This window comes from Amblyraja radiata, chromosome 34 (assembly GCF_010909765.2).
Source record: "Amblyraja radiata isolate CabotCenter1 chromosome 34, sAmbRad1.1.pri, whole genome shotgun sequence".
In the NCBI taxonomy this organism is placed as follows: domain Eukaryota; kingdom Metazoa; phylum Chordata; class Chondrichthyes; order Rajiformes; family Rajidae; genus Amblyraja; species Amblyraja radiata.
In genome coordinates this window covers 25561284-25578711 of record NC_045989.1, presented here as the reverse complement: position 1 = coordinate 25578711, position 17428 = coordinate 25561284, and the positions used below count along the sequence as shown (strand labels likewise).

General features: G+C 44.8%; 1 protein-coding gene and 1 long non-coding RNA gene across 2 annotated transcripts in view; one reads left to right on the top strand and one right to left on the bottom strand.

Moving 5' to 3' along the window:
* LOC116991698 (ADAMTS-like protein 3) overlaps positions 1-17428 on the bottom strand; it is a 272285-nt gene that overhangs the window by 126832 nt on the left and 128025 nt on the right. The window contains exon 6 of the mRNA XM_033050541.1: positions 1909-2145. Within this exon, the coding sequence (XP_032906432.1) occupies positions 1909-2145 (237 nt within the window). The remainder of the gene's footprint in view (positions 1-1908; positions 2146-17428) is intronic.
* LOC116991699 lies at positions 7214-15526 on the top strand. The gene is made up of 3 exons (XR_004416875.1): positions 7214-7461; positions 13613-13618; positions 15516-15526. It is a non-coding gene; the product is annotated as an uncharacterized LOC116991699 (long non-coding RNA).

Below are 17428 nucleotides of genomic sequence, written 5' to 3'. Positions count from 1 at the left end.
GATATGTGTCATCTCACTTTCTCATCCACTCCCTGCACATTTGGGACAATTTACAGAAGCCAATTGGACTGCCGACCTGTGTAGAAAGGAACTGCAGATGCTGGTTTAAACCAGATACACAAATAAATGCTGGAGTAACTCAGCGGGACAGGCAGCATCTCTGGAGATGTTTCAGGTCGAGACCCTTCTTCAGACTGAAGTCATTCAGTCAGTCTGATGAAGGGTTTCAACCTGAAACATCTCCAGAGATGCTGCCTGTCCCACTGAGTTACTCCAGCATTTTGTGTCTATCTTTGAACTACCAAGCTGCACGTCTTTGGGATGTGGGAGGAAACCGGAACACCCGGATTAAACCCATGCAGTCAGGGAACATGCAAACTCCACACAGATAGCACCTTAGGTCAGGATCGAACCCGGGTTTCTGGCGCTCTGAGGCAGCAGCTCTACCCACTGCGCCCAGATGGCCACTCTGATCAAGAAGTTCATCTTTCAAAGAGCAATCGAGATGGCCCAATATTCCTACTCTTTTCTATCCGAAGAAGGATCCCGACCTGAAACTCCATCTGTCTATTCCCAGCTGCCTGATCCGCTGAGTTCCTACAGCACTTTGCTTATTGCACAAGATTCCAGCATCTGCAGTTTCTTGCTGTTGTGTGTAGGAAGGAACTGCAGATGCTGGCTTAAACCAAAGATAGACACAAAAAGCTGGAGTAACTCAGTGGGCCAGGCAGCATCTCTGAGGAGAAGGAACAGGTGATGTATCGGGTTGAGACCCTTCTTCAAACCCTTCAATCAGTCTGAAGAAGATTCTTAACCCGAAACATCACCCATTCCTTCTCTCCAGAGATGCTGCCAGTCCCGCTGAGTTACTCCAGCTTTTTGCGTCTATCTTCCTTTCTTGCTGTTTCCTTCTAACCTTAATATATTTATCCAGTTCCCATTTGAAAGCTGCCTTGCATCCATTAGCAATTTACTGCACTTATTAAACCCCAATTAACCATTGCAAAAGATGTTTTTCCTCATGTCACGCATGTTCCATTGCCAATGACCTGAGATGCAAAGATTCTGCTAATTGACTATTTAGCCTTCATAAACTATTTTACTCTATTCAAGCTCTCCAAACAGTTAGGATTTTAAACAGTTGTATCAAATCTTGGCTTAGCCTTCCCTTTTTTGAAGAGAGAAATCATGGCTTTCCCGATCCTTCACATATCGTTCCACAAACCATTCCGGTCTCTCCCACTTTTAAAAGCTCTTTCTAAAATGCAATAAACAGAACTGGAGAGAATATCCCGTCCTCAATCTCTCAGTTACAGTTTAGTTTATTGTCACGTGTACCGAGGTACAGTGAAAAGCTTTTGTTGCGTGCTAACCAGTCAGCAGAAAGACAATACATGATTACAATTGAGCCATTTACAGTGTGTACAGTAGATACAACTTACAGTGTTTAGAGTTCCAAAATACTTCCACACTAAATTAAATATTAGTTCTTTCTGCAAGTATGGACTAAAGGGCCTGTCCCACTTACGCAATTTTTTCGGGGACTGCTGGCACCCATCATAGTCGCAGCAGGTCACCGAAAATGTTCAACGTGTTGAAAATCCAGCGGCGACCAGAACAAGGTACGACTCTTTGGGCGACTACTCACGACCATACAGGCTTCATGTACCCCGCGACATGTCACCAGGATGTCGCCCGTATGGTCGTGAGTCGTCTCCTCAGTCAATCAAAGAGTCGTAGCGTCTTTCTGGTCGCCGCTGGATTTTCAACATGGTGCAACAGACCTGCAAAGACCCATGACGGGTGCCGGCAGTCGCCGATAAAGTTGCGTAAGTGGGACGGGCCCATTACTGAAACAAACTATGAGGAATCTTTGGTGATAATTATGAAAGGGTTTTGTAAAGTTACCTGACAAATCCCACTGATGCACATGTTGTGAGACTCGGTGTTGCATCGAGTACCGTCGAGGACCTTGGGCGATAGTTCCACGATCAGGTCAGTTCCCCGGGCCTGACACTTCAGCGCACACTGAGCCTCTGGGTCATTGTAGACGGGAACCCACTCGTAATATTGTCCCTGGTACTTCAGGTCATTGTGCGCGGAGCATTGCTGGTGCCGGAAGTCCCCAGCATCAGGCGGGCACCCCTGCAGCAGAAAAACATGCATTACTATCACACAGAGTTGACCAACCTCTGGTCCTCGTGAAGGGATCCAGCACTGCAGTGCATCATCTCCTGCCCGACCTTGGCAATAGCCTGAACTAAAACATGCATAAAAGCAGCAAGATTGATGTTAGCATTTGGTACCATTCAGTGATGCTGCTGTCAGATGAATCCAAGTAACACCAGAGGGCGAGGCAAGTGGCAAGTTTATCCGTAATCTATTACCTGCAGGAGGAAGAGATGATCTACAGTAACATGGCCAAGGAGTGGTTCTGTAATAGAGATTCCTGAATCATGACATCCACGAGGCATTAATGTTCGATTAAGTTGCTGCTTTATGGGAGGTCAAGCCTGCCGCTGCTTTATTATGAAGGTGTTCCCTCTCCTGGTTTCACGTACAAATGGCTTTCACATAGAATCATAGAGTGAAACAGCCGGAGAACCCAGAGAAAACCCACGCGGTCACGGGGAGAACGTGCAAACTCCGTACAGACAGCACCCGAGGTCAGGATCGAACCTGGGTCTCAGGCGCTATGAGGCAGCAGATCTACCAGCTGCACCACTGTGCTGCCCTAAGCAAGTCAATACTTTTTTCTACAGCTGTGCACTTATCTAAAGAGACGTAGAATGCCTGGAATCTGTGCAGAGATAAAATTATTATTACTGTCAAAGCTGAGCGTAAATTTTACTGAATGCCATGCATGTCATCCAATGCCCACTCCATATCTGCTTCAGTTAAGCAGAAAGGTCTTGCATAAACAAACATAGTCTTCATATATCAAAGGAGAGACTATAACAGCTCATCTCTCCGAGACCCTGGCAGCCTGGTTAAGGTCAGATTACTTAACTATGTGATGGCAAATGTCTCCATTGATCTTCATAACAGATAAAAATTAAATATTCCAAGTTAATGGCCTGAAACTGCCGTGTACTTCTGTGTGGGGGAAAAGGAGGGGAGACTACTCTCTGTCCGCCTTTCACAATGTTGTTCGATGGTCATTAAAGGCAGGTTAATACCAGCTTGAGAATCAGAAGGTAAAACCCATCTTCAGAGGGTCACAAGAGGGAGGCCATCCTGAAAAGTCGCCTTTCCATTCCCTCTCTCGTTAGTTTTACCCTTAATGAGGGCGGTGCAGCGGTAGAGTTGCTGCCTCACGGCGCCAGAGACCCGGGTTCGATCCTGACCATGGGCGCTGTCTGTACGGAGTTTGCACGTTCTCCACGTGGGTTTTCACCAGGTGCGCTGGTTTCCTCCCGCACTCCAAAGACGTACAGGTTTGCAGGTTAATTGGCTGCGGTAAAGATTGTAAATTGGTCCTAGTTGTTTGCTAGTATAATGCGGATCGCTGGTTGGCGTTGACTCAGTGGGCCGAAGAGCCTGTTTCTGCGCTGTATCTCTAAAGTAAACTAAATCAATAAACCAATATCGAACACGTCCATGACAATCAAGTTGCCTCAGATGTTTTTCTACCTTCATATCATTGAAGACGCCCAGCACCTCCTCTAGTGTAATGAAGACTATTCCCAACAAAATCCCAATTAACTTGACTGAGATCCCGAGTCTTCGTATCTTTCTCCTTGGTAGAAACAGGGAAGAAATATTCATGGACAACCTTGCCCACCCCCAGCAGATCCACACATGGACATCCGCTGTGATCTTCGAGGGGCCCTATTCTTTCCCTCATTACAGGCTTTTCTGTAATATACATAAAGTCATAGAGTCATACAGCGTGGAAAAAGGCCCTTCTGCCCAACTTGCTCATGTTGACCAACATGTCCCAGCGACACTAGTCCCACCTGTCTGCCTTTGGCCCATATCCTTCTAAACCTATCCTATCCAGGTACCTGTCCAAATGTATTTTAAATGATATGATAGCACCTGCCTCAACTACTTCTTCTGGCAGCTCATTCCATAAACCTACCATCCTTTGTGTAAAAAAGCTGTCCCTCAGGTTCCCATTAAATGTTTCCACCTTACCTTAAACCTCTGCTACCTGGTTCTTGATTCCCCTACTCTGGGTAAAAGGCTCTGTGCATTTGCCTCTGTGCATTTACCTACTCCTCTATAAGATCATCTCCCATCCTTTGCTCCAAGGAATAAAGTCCTAGCCTGCACAACCTCTCCCTATAGCTGAGAGCCTCAAGGTTCGTATAAGTGTATACTTAAAATGGCATATACATTTAAAGTATATACCATTATATATATACACGGTGTATAAAGTATGTACATGAAAACTGGGCATCCAGGAGGTAATATAGACCTTTAGCATCAGTGTAAATGTACACCATCAGTCTATGTAACCTCATGGCCTGCTATATCCCTCACAGTACTGTAGGAGGGGATTTTGTACTGTACCCATACAGTATAATGACTATCAAGACAGGCCCCTTTGTTCAGTAAGGATTGTAGATGGGCAGCAAGAGCAGCATTAGTTATACATAACAATGATGAGGAATGTGGGACGAAACTGCAGATGAATGAATAAGTTTATTGGCCAAGTATTCACATACAAGGAATTTGCCTTGGTGCTCCGCCCGCAAGTAACAACATGACATACAGTGACAGGTATGAATGACACATAAAACATTAAATGTTAATAATAAAACATTATTGATTAAACATGTGAATTAAATAAAATTCCAGGGCAAAAGGATGCTACAGGTTTTTGGTTATTGAGTAGAGCAGCCACGTGGAAAAAAAGCTGTTTTTATGTCTGGCTGTGGCAGCTTTGACAGTCCTGAGTCGCCTTCCTGAGGGAGTTTACACTGAAGATAAACACAAAATGCTGGAGAAGCTCAGTGGGTCGGTGGGCTGAAGGGCCTGTTTCTGCCTTGTATCTCGAACTAAACTATTTCCTATGCGAGTCATGTTGTCATCCGTTGATGTCTAGTGATGCTTTGACAGGGAGCATCAACTAGACTTGGAATGTGGGACTCCTGAAAATCATAGGTTTAAGCAGCAGACAAATTGTGCAGTCTTGTGATTGTGATTAAAAAGAAAACTGTCAGAGGTCAAATGACTAAGTAGCATTGAATGTACTGCGTGGGCAAGATGGATATCCAGCCCACAGATTCAGAAACTTGAGATAGTGACCGACTCCCAATGTGGAGGCCATCCAACAAAAACACTTCTACATTTGGAAAGAACAATAATAGATGTAAATGATAAAAGTTCTTCAAGGAAGAATTACTTGGAAGCAGCGTATTACGAGCTTAAGGGAGAGGTTTTACAGAAACTTTGGTAAGTTAATAAATCATCAGAAGCCATATTTTAAGCCGTAGTATTAATTTAACACTTTCATTAAATTTCACTGTCATTCAAGAAATCATAAATTCACAAGGTCTAGGATCAGAATTAGGCCATTAGGCCCATCAAGTCTACTCTGCCATTCAATCGTGGCTGATCTATCTCCCCCTCTCAATCCCATTCTCTTGCCTTCTTCCCATAACCCCAGACACCTGTACTAATCAAGAATTATGAGGTTTAAAAATTAATATTGGCAAAAATCTGATTGCATGCCCACATGTTTTTAAGTTGCAGAATGTGATATATGAGTGTACGTTGGTAGCAATAGTTGCACGTGACACTGTGGTGCAAGGATGGTAAAGATACTGGGGTTATTGTTCGTAGAGTCAACGGTAACTGGTAGTTGTGAGTGAATCTCCACCTACTGCGCTTCTAATACACACAGCAGCTGGGCGGCAGCAGCATTAATCCCACGCCACCACCTGCAAGCTGTAACCACTGCTCCCTGACAGCTACTGAGTGACTTCCACAGGCTGTTACCAGGAATCTGCAAGTAGTTTAGAGATACAGCGTGAAACCCGGCCCCTCAATCACCAAGTCCACACCGACTATCGACTGCCGATACATTTGTTCTTTGTCCTATAAACTAGTGTAATCTACTGAAGCTAATTAAGTTTAGTTTACTTTATTAGTTCAGTTTAGAGATACAAGCATGGAAACAGGCCCTTCAGCCCACCGAGTCCGCACCGACCAGCGATCCCCGCATATTAACACCATCCAACACACATGAGGGATAATTTACATTTACACCAAGCCAAATAACCTACAAACCTGCAGGTCTTCGGAGTGTGGGAGGAAACCGAAGATCTCAGAGAAAGCCCACGCAGGTCACAGGGAGAACGTACAAACTCCGTACAGACAGCACCTGTAGTCGGGATCAAACCCGGGTCTCTAGCGGTGTAAGGCAGCAACTCTACCGCTGCACCACTGTTACGCCCTTATTAGCTTAGTTTGGTTTATTATTGTCATGTGTACTGAGCGACGGTGAAAATATTTTTTGTTGCATGCTATCCTGTCAGTGGAGAGACTATACATGAGTACAACCCAGCCATGCACTGTGTACAGAGATAAATTAAGGGACAGAAGTTTAGGGGTAACATGAGGGGGAACTTCTTTACTCAGAGAGTGGTAGCGGTGTGGAATGAGCTTCCAGTGGAAGTGGTAGCGGCAGGTTCGTTGGTATCATTTAAAAATAAATTGGATAGGCATATGGATGAGAAGGGAATGGAGGGTTATGGTATGAGTGCAGGCAGGTGGGACTAAGGGAAAAAAGTTATTCGGCACGGACTTGTAGGGCCGAGATGGCCTGTTTCCGTGCTGTAATTGTTATATGGTTATATGTTATATGGTTATAAAGAGTGATCACTGGTTGGTGTGGACAAGGTGGGCCGCAGGGCCTGTTTCCTCACTGTATCTCTAATGTCTAAAGCCAGGAAGCACCACAGGAGAGCATGGATAGGTGACCTTTTGTGACAAGAAGGGTTCAGATCCAAAACATCACCTATCCAAGTTCTCCAGAGATTCTGCCTGACCTGTTGAGTCACTTCAGCACTTTTTGTCCAATCACAGTTCCCACAGTTAGTTAGAAAGACTGTCACCAGTTGCTGGCATTATTTTCTTTACAGCAATGTAACATGCCTCTACCTGTCTACAATGTGGATGTCTCTATAACCTGACATCAAGTTATGACCACTTATTTTCAAAGCCTTGGAATCATTTTCACCTGAAAAGCCAAATATCGAATAGTTTTGATTTTCACAAGCAGGAATCAGATTTCCTCCAGTGTCTAGCTCAAGAAATTATTTGGACATGTTTATGATTCTTACACAAGGTGATGTGAACATTTCAAGTGTAACAGGAGACAGCCATTGTTGGGTTTTAGTCCCACCCTAATGATTCATGATGTTGAAAGGTACGGGAAGCCAAAAGTCTTCTCTACCCACATAAACTTGTAGATTAATTTGAAGCCTCTCAAAACCAAGCCAGCATTTTGTTTCCTCTGGCGCCAAGACTGTGCACAAGATAATGACCAGATTCAATTTTGCTTATGTTAAATCAAATGAATCCTTTATTACTGTCACCTCGAGGCATGCAACCATTCCATGAGTACATCTGCAATCTTGCTCAAACAAGTCAGTGTAAACAGCAAGTATTTATAACCTAACTAACGGAACAATTGACCACATAGAGAGATACAGTGTGGAAACAGGCCCTTTGGCCAAACTTGCCCACACCAATCAACATGACCCATCTGCACTAGTCCCACCTATAGCCCATAACCCCCTAAACCTAAGATGGACACAAAATGCTGGAGTAACTCTGTGGGACAAACAGCATCTCTGGAGAGAAGGAATGGGTGACATTTTGGGTCGAGACCCTTCTTCAGACGTTAAACCTCTAAACCTATCCTATCCATGTACCTGTCCAAATGTCTTAAATGTTATGAAGGTACCTGCCTCAACTACCTTTTAGTTTTGGGATACAGCATGGTAACAGGCCCTTGGGTCCACTGCCCATGTTGACTATCAATCACCCATTTGCACTAGTTCTGCCTTATCCAACGATCGCATTCACTCCCTACAGAATACAGAGCTCCGTCAGAAAATGCTAAGGAGGAGAGAGTTGACAACGTGGAAGGGGGTGGGAGAGGAGTACAAAGTCAAGGATTAAAGTGACATTTATTTATTTTCCACCACCGATCCGTTTGACACTCACACGCACAATCCTGCCCCTATTCCCACCCTCTCCCAGTAACAAATACCGATTCAAAGGGTCAGTCTATCTTCTATCTTCAGTGTGTTCTTTCTGTGTCTATCTTAGCTGCATTATGTCCCACTGAGTTACTCCAGCATTTTGTGCCTATCTTTGGTGTAGGTCTCAACCCGAAACGTCACCTATACCTTCTCTCCAGAGATGCTGCATTCTGTCTCACTGAGTTACTCCAGCATTTAGTGTCTATTTCCGACTCAAAGCAGCTTTGCTTTGACTTCCAGATTTTCTACCTTCAGCTCATCTGCACATCCACCCTCGCCCACTACCTATGTCCAGGCAGTTGGATGATGCCAAAAATCACCTGAGTAACCCAGAAATAATAACAACTCATGAATGACTTACTGCCCTGAGCACAAACCTATATTCTATACTTTCCCCAAAGACGCCCACAAAGTGAAACTAAATGCCCCAAAGGCCAATGTTGTACTGGTGCATCTACTGGGCAGGAAGCTCATGCATTGTCCCCAAGATTCTATGCATACTTTCCCAATGGATGAGATTCCTTGTTGATCACAATGCACAATAGCCCTTCTGACCAAGCTGTGCAACTTGGCAACAGGGAATACCATTTATCATTGTCAAGCCATGACACACTCCACTGGCAATGAAACAATACTTGCCAAGAGTGGAATAAAACAGCCCCCTTCAACTCCAACTGTGTATACACAATATATAAGTGAAGGGAAAACAGACAGGCTGGAGTTCACTTCAAGGGCAATGTTCATCTCTGGATTCAGGAGACAGTGATAAACTACTTCAACCTTCAACCTTAAATTGATGAAAGTATTTAAACATCTCGACTCACTTCTGTCTCATGAAGCTCTCCAGCCTGCCTTGTTTAATGGAAAAAGTAAATTCTAAAAGACAACAAAGTGACATAATATTTGTAAAAGGAAATATGTTACTTAGCAGTAACACACGTGTAACTGAAAACCTGAACTAGCTTTACTCAACGTAGTGTGATGGAGAGAGTGATTGGACACCAGTCTGAGACTGCCCAGTGACTGGAGACCATGATGTACTCCACTTTCTCCAACAACAGCCATTCCCAGACTATTTTCACTGTCCTCCTGATTAAATATTACTGTTTGAATGCCTCGTTGTCACCTTCCCTTCAGCCAACAATGAACCATTTGACATTTCCTTGATCATCGTCTGCTTTGATCTGACCTTTTCATTCTCTTTGAAACTCTTCCACATCTCTAGTTTCCCTCTCCCCTGACTCTCAGTCTGAAGAAGGGTCTCGACCCGAAACGTCATCCATTCCTTCTCTCCAGAGATGCTGCCTGTCCCACTGAGTTACTCCAGCATTTTGTGCCTATCTTCGGTGTAAACCAGCACCTGCAGTTCCCTGCTGCAACCTTCCAGCTGGGTTCAGTAGACCAGTGCATGGCACACTCCATCTACATACCCTTCATTAGTACTTGGACAAGGGGACATAGTCAGTAACTGGGACACCTCCACATGGGTGATGCCTCTCTGCTGTATCCATTTAAGTTACTTATTTCAATAAAGGACACAGCTGAGAAAAATGACCAGGCTTTTCCTAACAATCATCTTGGAGCAAAGATATTTATTTTTTATTTAAATTAAAAAAATGAAATTTAAAGGAATTGGACCTGCTCCTGTTTTAACAGATGTTGTTATAAAACGTCAGAGTCATAGGGTGATACAGAGTGGAAACAGGCCCTTCGGCCCAACTTGCCCACACCGACCAACATACCCCATCTACACTAGTCCAACCTGCTTGCGTTTGGCCCGTTTTCCTAACCATGTCCCTGTCCAAATGTTGTTTAAATGTTGTGATAGTTGTTGTAAATACCTCTGCCACCAACCCTCATGCTGACATAAACCTTCAACATGAGGCCCGCTCTAGCTTTCAACATCAGGGAGATACACTGCTCACTGCCACACGTACTGCTCTGTACGACCGTTCTATCTGCTTGCACACCTGTTTATTCTTCACTTCGAAGACAAAAGCCTCTGGCACAATATATCCAATGCCGACAACCCATAAAAACCCACAAAGTCCATTACGAAAACTATTTTTGAAACTGCATGGTTTTCTTATGACTTATCTGTGAAGCTGTTGGTTCTAGTGCCTAGACTCTTTGATGAGGTGTAAAGTAAGCAAGGCATGAATCACAACTGCCCAATGCTAGGAGCATTAAATCAACTGTGACTTCTAAGCCCGAGGCTCATTAAAATATCTTGGACCAGTTCTAAGTGTGATAAACACCTCTGATGAGAAGCCTGCCTGTGGGAGATGGGGAATAGTCTGTACAGATGAAATAAACACTTCATGCAATTGCTATGAACTGGGCTTCACGGAGATAGTTCTTGCTTCATGGACAAGATGCCTCTCCCAACTATATTCATCAGGTCAGCAACTGCATACTCAAGCATCTTCTGAAATGTCGAGACAAATTCTCACCAGAAATACATTTGATTACAGTAAAAAGCTGCCAGAGGAGGTAGTTGAGGCTGGGACTATCCCATCGTTTAAGAAACAGTTAGACAGGTTCAGTCTGAAGAAGGGTTTTGGCCCAAAATGTTGCCTATTTCCTTTGCTCCATAGATGCTGCTGCACCCGCTGAGTTTCTCCAGCACTTTTGTCTACCTTAGACAGGTACATGGATAGGATAGGTGTGGAGGGTTACATGGATAGGATAGGTGTGGAGGGTTATGGACCAAGCGCAGGCAAGTGGGACTGGGGTAGCTGGGACATCGTTGGCTAGTGTGGGCAAGTTGGGCCGAAGGGCCCGTTTCCACACTGTATTAAACTAGTCAAGTCAAGAGAGTTTATTGTCATGTGGCCCAGATATAACTATGAAAAACTACGACTCTAAATATTAAAATTGATATAAAGTAATATTTCTTATAGATAATTAGATAATAAACTGGGGAAGTTGAATCTTAAGGAGAAAATATTTCGAGGAGATGTCTTGTGGAAAAACAACTGCCAGCACAAACAGACAATGAACTGAATGAAGTAAAAACAAAATCTGCTGCGACACCCAGGTGGTCAGGCAATGTTTGAAGGTCACAGAGTGCTGGAGTAACTCAGTGGGTCAGGCAGCATCTGTGGGGAACATGGATAGGTGACGTTTCACAGAGTGCTGGAGTAACTCAGTGGGTCAGGCAGCATCTGTGGAGAACATGGATAGGTGACGTTTCACAGAGTGCTGGAGTAACTCAGCGGGTCAGGCAGCATCTGTGGAGAACATGGATAGGTGACGTTTCACAGAGTGCTGGAGTAACTCAGCGGGTCAGGCATCATCTGTGGAGAACATGGATAGGTGACGTTTCACAGAGTGCTGGAGTAACTCAGCGGGTCAGGCAGCATCTGTGGAGAACATGGATAGGTGACGTTTCACAGAGTGCTGGAGTAACTCAGCGGGTCAGGCAGCATCTGTGGAGAACATGGATAGGTGACGTTTCACAGAGTGCTGGAGTAACTCAGCGGGTCAGGCAGCATCCCTGGAGAACATGGATTGGTGACGTTTTGGGTCAAGGCCAGTCTCAATGCTGCCTGAGTCACTGAGTTACACCAGCACTTTGTCTTCTTCTATCTCTGAAGAGGCTGTGAAGTTTCAGCTGACAATGGTGGTGAATCTGTGGAATTCATTGCCACAGACAGCGGTGGAGGTTCAGGCAGCATCGAGACTGGTTTTGACTCAAAACTTCACCTATCCATGTTCTCCACAGATGCTGCCTGACCCGCTGAGTTATTCCAGTAGTAAGTGTCTTTAAAAAAAAAATGGATCTTGGTTTCTCCCATCTACCTCATTGTAAACCTTTGAACTTTCTTTAATCAGTCTATATCGGACTTCAATGTTATATGTTTACTTTAAACCTTGCACATTTAATCCTTTTTCTGTATCTGTGCACGGCTTGCTTTTATTCATGCATAATCTCTTTGACTGGATAGCACACAACATAAAAGCTTTTCACTGTACCTGGGTACATGTGACAATAGTAAACTAAACTAAAGGGTGACACCCTCCCCACACCCATCCAGTGGAAACTCCTGAGATTTTTACCTTTCAATCTTCAGCCAGAATGAACCTGATGAACCAAATCATCTGTTGTGTTGCTGTAAATTTATTCTCTAATGCTGACTCGAACTTCAATGGTACATTGTCCAGACCACTAAATACCTTCTTTTGTTCTGCTCTCTGTTCTTTTCAGTTAATCTTACGTCTCGTGTTTTGTGGCTACCAATCATTTAAAACCAGTCTGCTAATATTCTTTCCCGTTCTTTCATGAATTTAAACAACTGCATCAGAATCAGTCGTCATTCTGACATAAGGTTATTCGGACGACATATTAATAAAAAGTTTAAAACTTTAAGAATTAGGCTAATACATTGTAAATAACTTTCAAGCACAGTGGCACCATGACAGGCTCTGTTGAACAGCAGGGTTGGGCTGATCTAGGCGAGCCAAGGTGATGGGGACTCTATGGACAGAAGTTCGTGAGGCAGTAAAGCTACACTGTGTTGCCACCCTTGATGTCAAGATCAAGGATGTCGCAAAGTAGGCTCAGGACATTCAGAGAGTGGTTAGAGTCATAGAGTGATACAGCCCTTCGTCCCAACCTGCCCAAACCGGCCAACATGTCCCAGCTACACTAGCCCACCTGCCTGCGTTTGGTCCATATCCCTCCAAATCTGTCCGATCCATGTACCTGTCTAACTGTTTCTTAAATGCTGGGATAGTCCCAGCCTCAACTACCTCCTCTGGCAGCTTGTTCCATACACCCACCACCCTTTGGGTGAAAAGGTTACCCCTCAGATTCCTATTAAATCTTTCCCCCTTCACCTTAAGCCTATGTCCTCTGGTCCTCGATTCCCCTACTCTGGGCAAGAGGCTCTGTGCATCTACCCGATCTATTCCTCTCATGATTTTGTACACCCCTATAAGATTTTCCCACATTGGTCCAATCACACAGGTAGGAAGATAAATGATGTCCTGAAGAATCCCAAGCATTTTTATGCATTCATTAAAACAAAAAGTGAGGATAAGACGACTTGAGGATAAAGGATGTAATTAGAATTTCACTCTGCCTTAAATTACACAGGTGACAATAAACTGACCTTGAAATGTTGAAACCTTGAATTTGTGCTTGGAGTTAGAGGATGTACAAACTTGACTGAGTTTTTTGAGAAGGTGATGAATAATGGGAGGCCAGTGGATATTGGTTACATTTGACAAGGTCCCTCATGCTAGGCTGGTTCTGAAGATTCAGATGCATGGGATCCTTGGTGACTCGGTAGTTTGGATTGGAGGTTTTGGAGAGGGTGCAGAAGTGTACAAGGATGTTGCCTGAATGAGAGGGGATGTCTCTCAATGTCAGCAAAACTAAAGAGGTGATCGTGGACTACAGGAGACAGCAGGGGAGTGGACACCTCTCCATCCACATCGGTGATGCTGAGGTTGAAAGGGTCAGCAGCTTCAAGTTCGTCGGTGTGCACATCACTGAGGACCTCTCCTGGTCACTGCACACGGACACAGTAACTAAGAAAGCCCGCCAGCGGCTCTTTTTCCTGAGAAGACTGAGGAAGTTTGGCATGGACACCAGCATCCTCACAAACTTCTACAGATGCACCATGGAGGGTCTGCTGACGGGCTGGTACGGGAACTGTTCTGCCCACAGCCACAAATCACTGCAGAGAGTGGTGAAGGTGGCACAGCACATCACTGGCAACCGTCTCCCGGCCATTCAGGACATTTTCCACCGGCGGTGTCTGCGGAAGGTACACAGCATCATCAAGGGCCACAGCCACCCAGCACGCAGACTGTTCTCATTGTTACCCTCAGGCAGACAATATAGGACAATCAGTCTGATTTTGGCCCGAAATGTTGCCTATTTCCTTCGCTCCATAGATGCTGCTGCACTCGCTGAGTTTCTCCAGCTTTTTGTGTACCTACTGACAATATAGGAGCATGGCTGCACGTACCACCAGACTTAAGGACAGTTTTTACCATCAGGCCATCAGGCTTCTGAACATAAATACATCATATATGTTATTTTATTTATTATTGTCTTTTATCTACCAATGTCACTTTTATTTTATCTTATCTTATTTTTATCCTTGTAATATCTTTGCTGAGGTGACCCGTTGTCTTGTCAAACACATTTCATTGTACCCTTGACCCTGTGTTAACTTACATATGACAAATAATACTGAACTGAACTGATCACTTAATGGGAGAGATTGGACAAACATGGGTTGTTTTCTCTGGAGTTCCAGGAGCTGAGGGGAGATTTGATAGAAGTTTATTAAATGATGAGAGGCACAGATAGACAGAAACCTTATCCCCAGGGGGGAAATGTCAGATATCGGAGGACGTTAGGCAAGATGGGGATGGTTTCGAGAAGATGCAAGGGGTAGGATTTTACTCTCTAGAATACATTGACAGGGTGGTGTGGGAAACAGATATGATGATGGCATTTAAGAGGTCTTTAAAGTGGGACAAGGATATGCAGGGGATGGAACAATATGGATCATGTGTGGACAGATGGGATTAGTTTAGTTTGGCATCATATTTGGCACATATACTGTGGGCTGAAGGACCGGTTCCTGCCCCGTTCTATATTCTCTCAGTGTCTATGTCTTTCTTGGCCATGTAAGTCCTTATTAATCCAATTTGCTTCTTGGAAATTAGGAAATGATTTAGGAGTTCTCCCAGGAGTTTTGGAATGTTTTCAAACTGACTTGTGGATTTAAACACAAGAACTCTTTTTAAAGTCCCAAAAAAGTTGCAGAACTTCTGAGAATTTGAGTAACAGGTCACGCATGTTCACCGAGAAATGGTGCGGTGTGAAATAGATGGGGTGCGGGAGAGAGCAGCCCCTGGTTTTGTGTGCGAACAGCAAAAGACAGCAAATTTAAAAATACTTTGTTTTGCTTTGGTGACTTTAGCCTGCCATGGATGTATATATAATGGTCTTCCTTCTGGAGATTCATTGAAATATCAGATAATGATATCTGCCTTTAGAATTTGCTTTAGACTTTAGAGATACAGCGTGAGAATATGCCCTTCAGCCCACCGAGTCTGTGTTAACCAGCGATCACCGTGTACACTATCTCTATCCCACAACTAGGGACAATTTACAGAAGTTTCACTGTGGGCAGCACTGTAGCGCGATGGTAGTTTTGCTGCATTACAGGGCTCACAGCGCCAGGGACCCGGGTTCGATCTTGACAACGGGTGCTGTCTGTACGGAGTTTGTACGTTCTCCCCGTGACCTACGCGGATTTTTCCGAGATCTTAGGTTTCCTCCCACACTCCAAAGACATACAGGTTTGTAGGTTATTTGGTTTGGTATAAATGTAAATTGTCCCTGGTGTGTGTGGGATAGCGTTAGTGTGCGGGGATCGCTGGTCGGTGCAGGCTCGGTGGGCCGAATGGCCTGTTTCCTCACTGTTTCTCGAAAACTAAAACAAATTAACCTGAAAACCTGCACGTCATTGGAGTCAACCTAAGCACTGGTGAAAACCCACGCGGGTCACGGGGAGAACGTACAAACTCCATACAGACAGCACCCACGGCAGGATCGAACCCAGGTCCCTGGCGCTGTGAGGCAGCAAATCTACCGCTACACCACCGTGCCACTGCCCTGGTTGCATGAAGTACCATGCGTGCTGGTCCATGCAGGATATCGGACAGACACTGTAAAACGTAAAGAGATGGCACAACTGCTGTAGTGATCCAAGTGTAGACAGAGGAATGGCTGGCCATGTTGCTGGGCCCCAACCAAACCATGACAACCATGAAAACCCACAGATCAAGTGGTAAAATGAGCCAGCTGTGTATTCCATGAAACCTGCTGTAGTGGTGGCCATTGGCTGACCTTCACTCTGCAACCATTGTGTTCAGAGACCCACATCATCACCCAGCCCACAGGCTTCTTGTGCCTTTGCCAGCAAACTGGGAAGGATAGTCAACAAATCCCATATTGTTCTTCATTCTTCACAGCCCTGGAAATGTATTGTGTGGGAAGGAGCTGCAGATGCTAGTTTAAACCGAAGATAGACACAAAGTGCTGGAGTAACTCAGCGGGCCAGGCAGCATCTCTGGAGAGAAGGAATGGGTGACGTTTCAGGTCGAGACTCTTCTTCAAACTGTTCTTTGCCTTTGTATGTCCTATTCAATTTTTAAGTTATTATTGAATCTACTTCCAGCAGCCCCTCTAGTACAAGAACATAACAATCTAATGCATAAAGACATCTTGTTTTCACATCATGTTCCTTTCACCTTCAATCCATCATCTATCCGTGACTCTATGACCAAGGTCACCTCAAGGGGATAGACACAAAATGCTGGAGTAACTCAATGGGGCAAGGTAGCATGTCTTGCTACAAGGAATGGATTATGTTTCTGGTTGAGACCCGTCTTCAGTCTGAAGAAAGCTCTTGACCCATCCCATCTCTCCAGAGATGCTGCCTGTCCCGCTGAGTTACTCCAGCATTTTGTGTCTATCTTTGGTAGAAGCCAGCATCTGCAGTTCCTTCAACCACATCTCCTCAAGAGGCATTGAGTTTGGTCAATTGATGCTGGTTTTGCCAACAAGACACACATCACACTTAGACGAGTGACTGGCTCAGTCAAGAAAACCCCGCACCGTAAATGCCAAGCTGATTGGCCCAATGTTCAAAAATAACATAATGCAGATGCTGGAAATCGGAAATACATACAGACATTACTCGAAATACCCAGTCGGTCAAGCAGCAACTATGGGGGGCGAAGACATTTGACTTTACAGGTCAGTAGCCTCTCTCCAGACCAAAACAATAGAAATTAGTTTAAAACTGGAAAGAAAGTGAGAGGGATAGTGAAAGCAAAAGTTATCTCTCCCCCCTCCCCCCCCCCCCACCCCCCAGTCACCACCCTCCCACTACCTCTCCCACTTCCACACACCCCACTACCCCCCTCCCCCCACTCACCTCCTCCTTTCACTCTCTCCCTCTCCCTGTTCCCCCCTCACTCTGTCCCTCCCTCTCTCCCTCTCCCTGCTCCCACTCCCCCACGCTTTCTCTCTCTCTGCCCCCCGCCCCCTCCCTCTGCTCTCTCTCCCCTTATTTTCTGAGCAGGGCTGTACACAGACACAACCCTCATGACCCGTGTGGTGACTGTACACATCCATCATCTATTTATGATGTTTTATTATGGACATATAT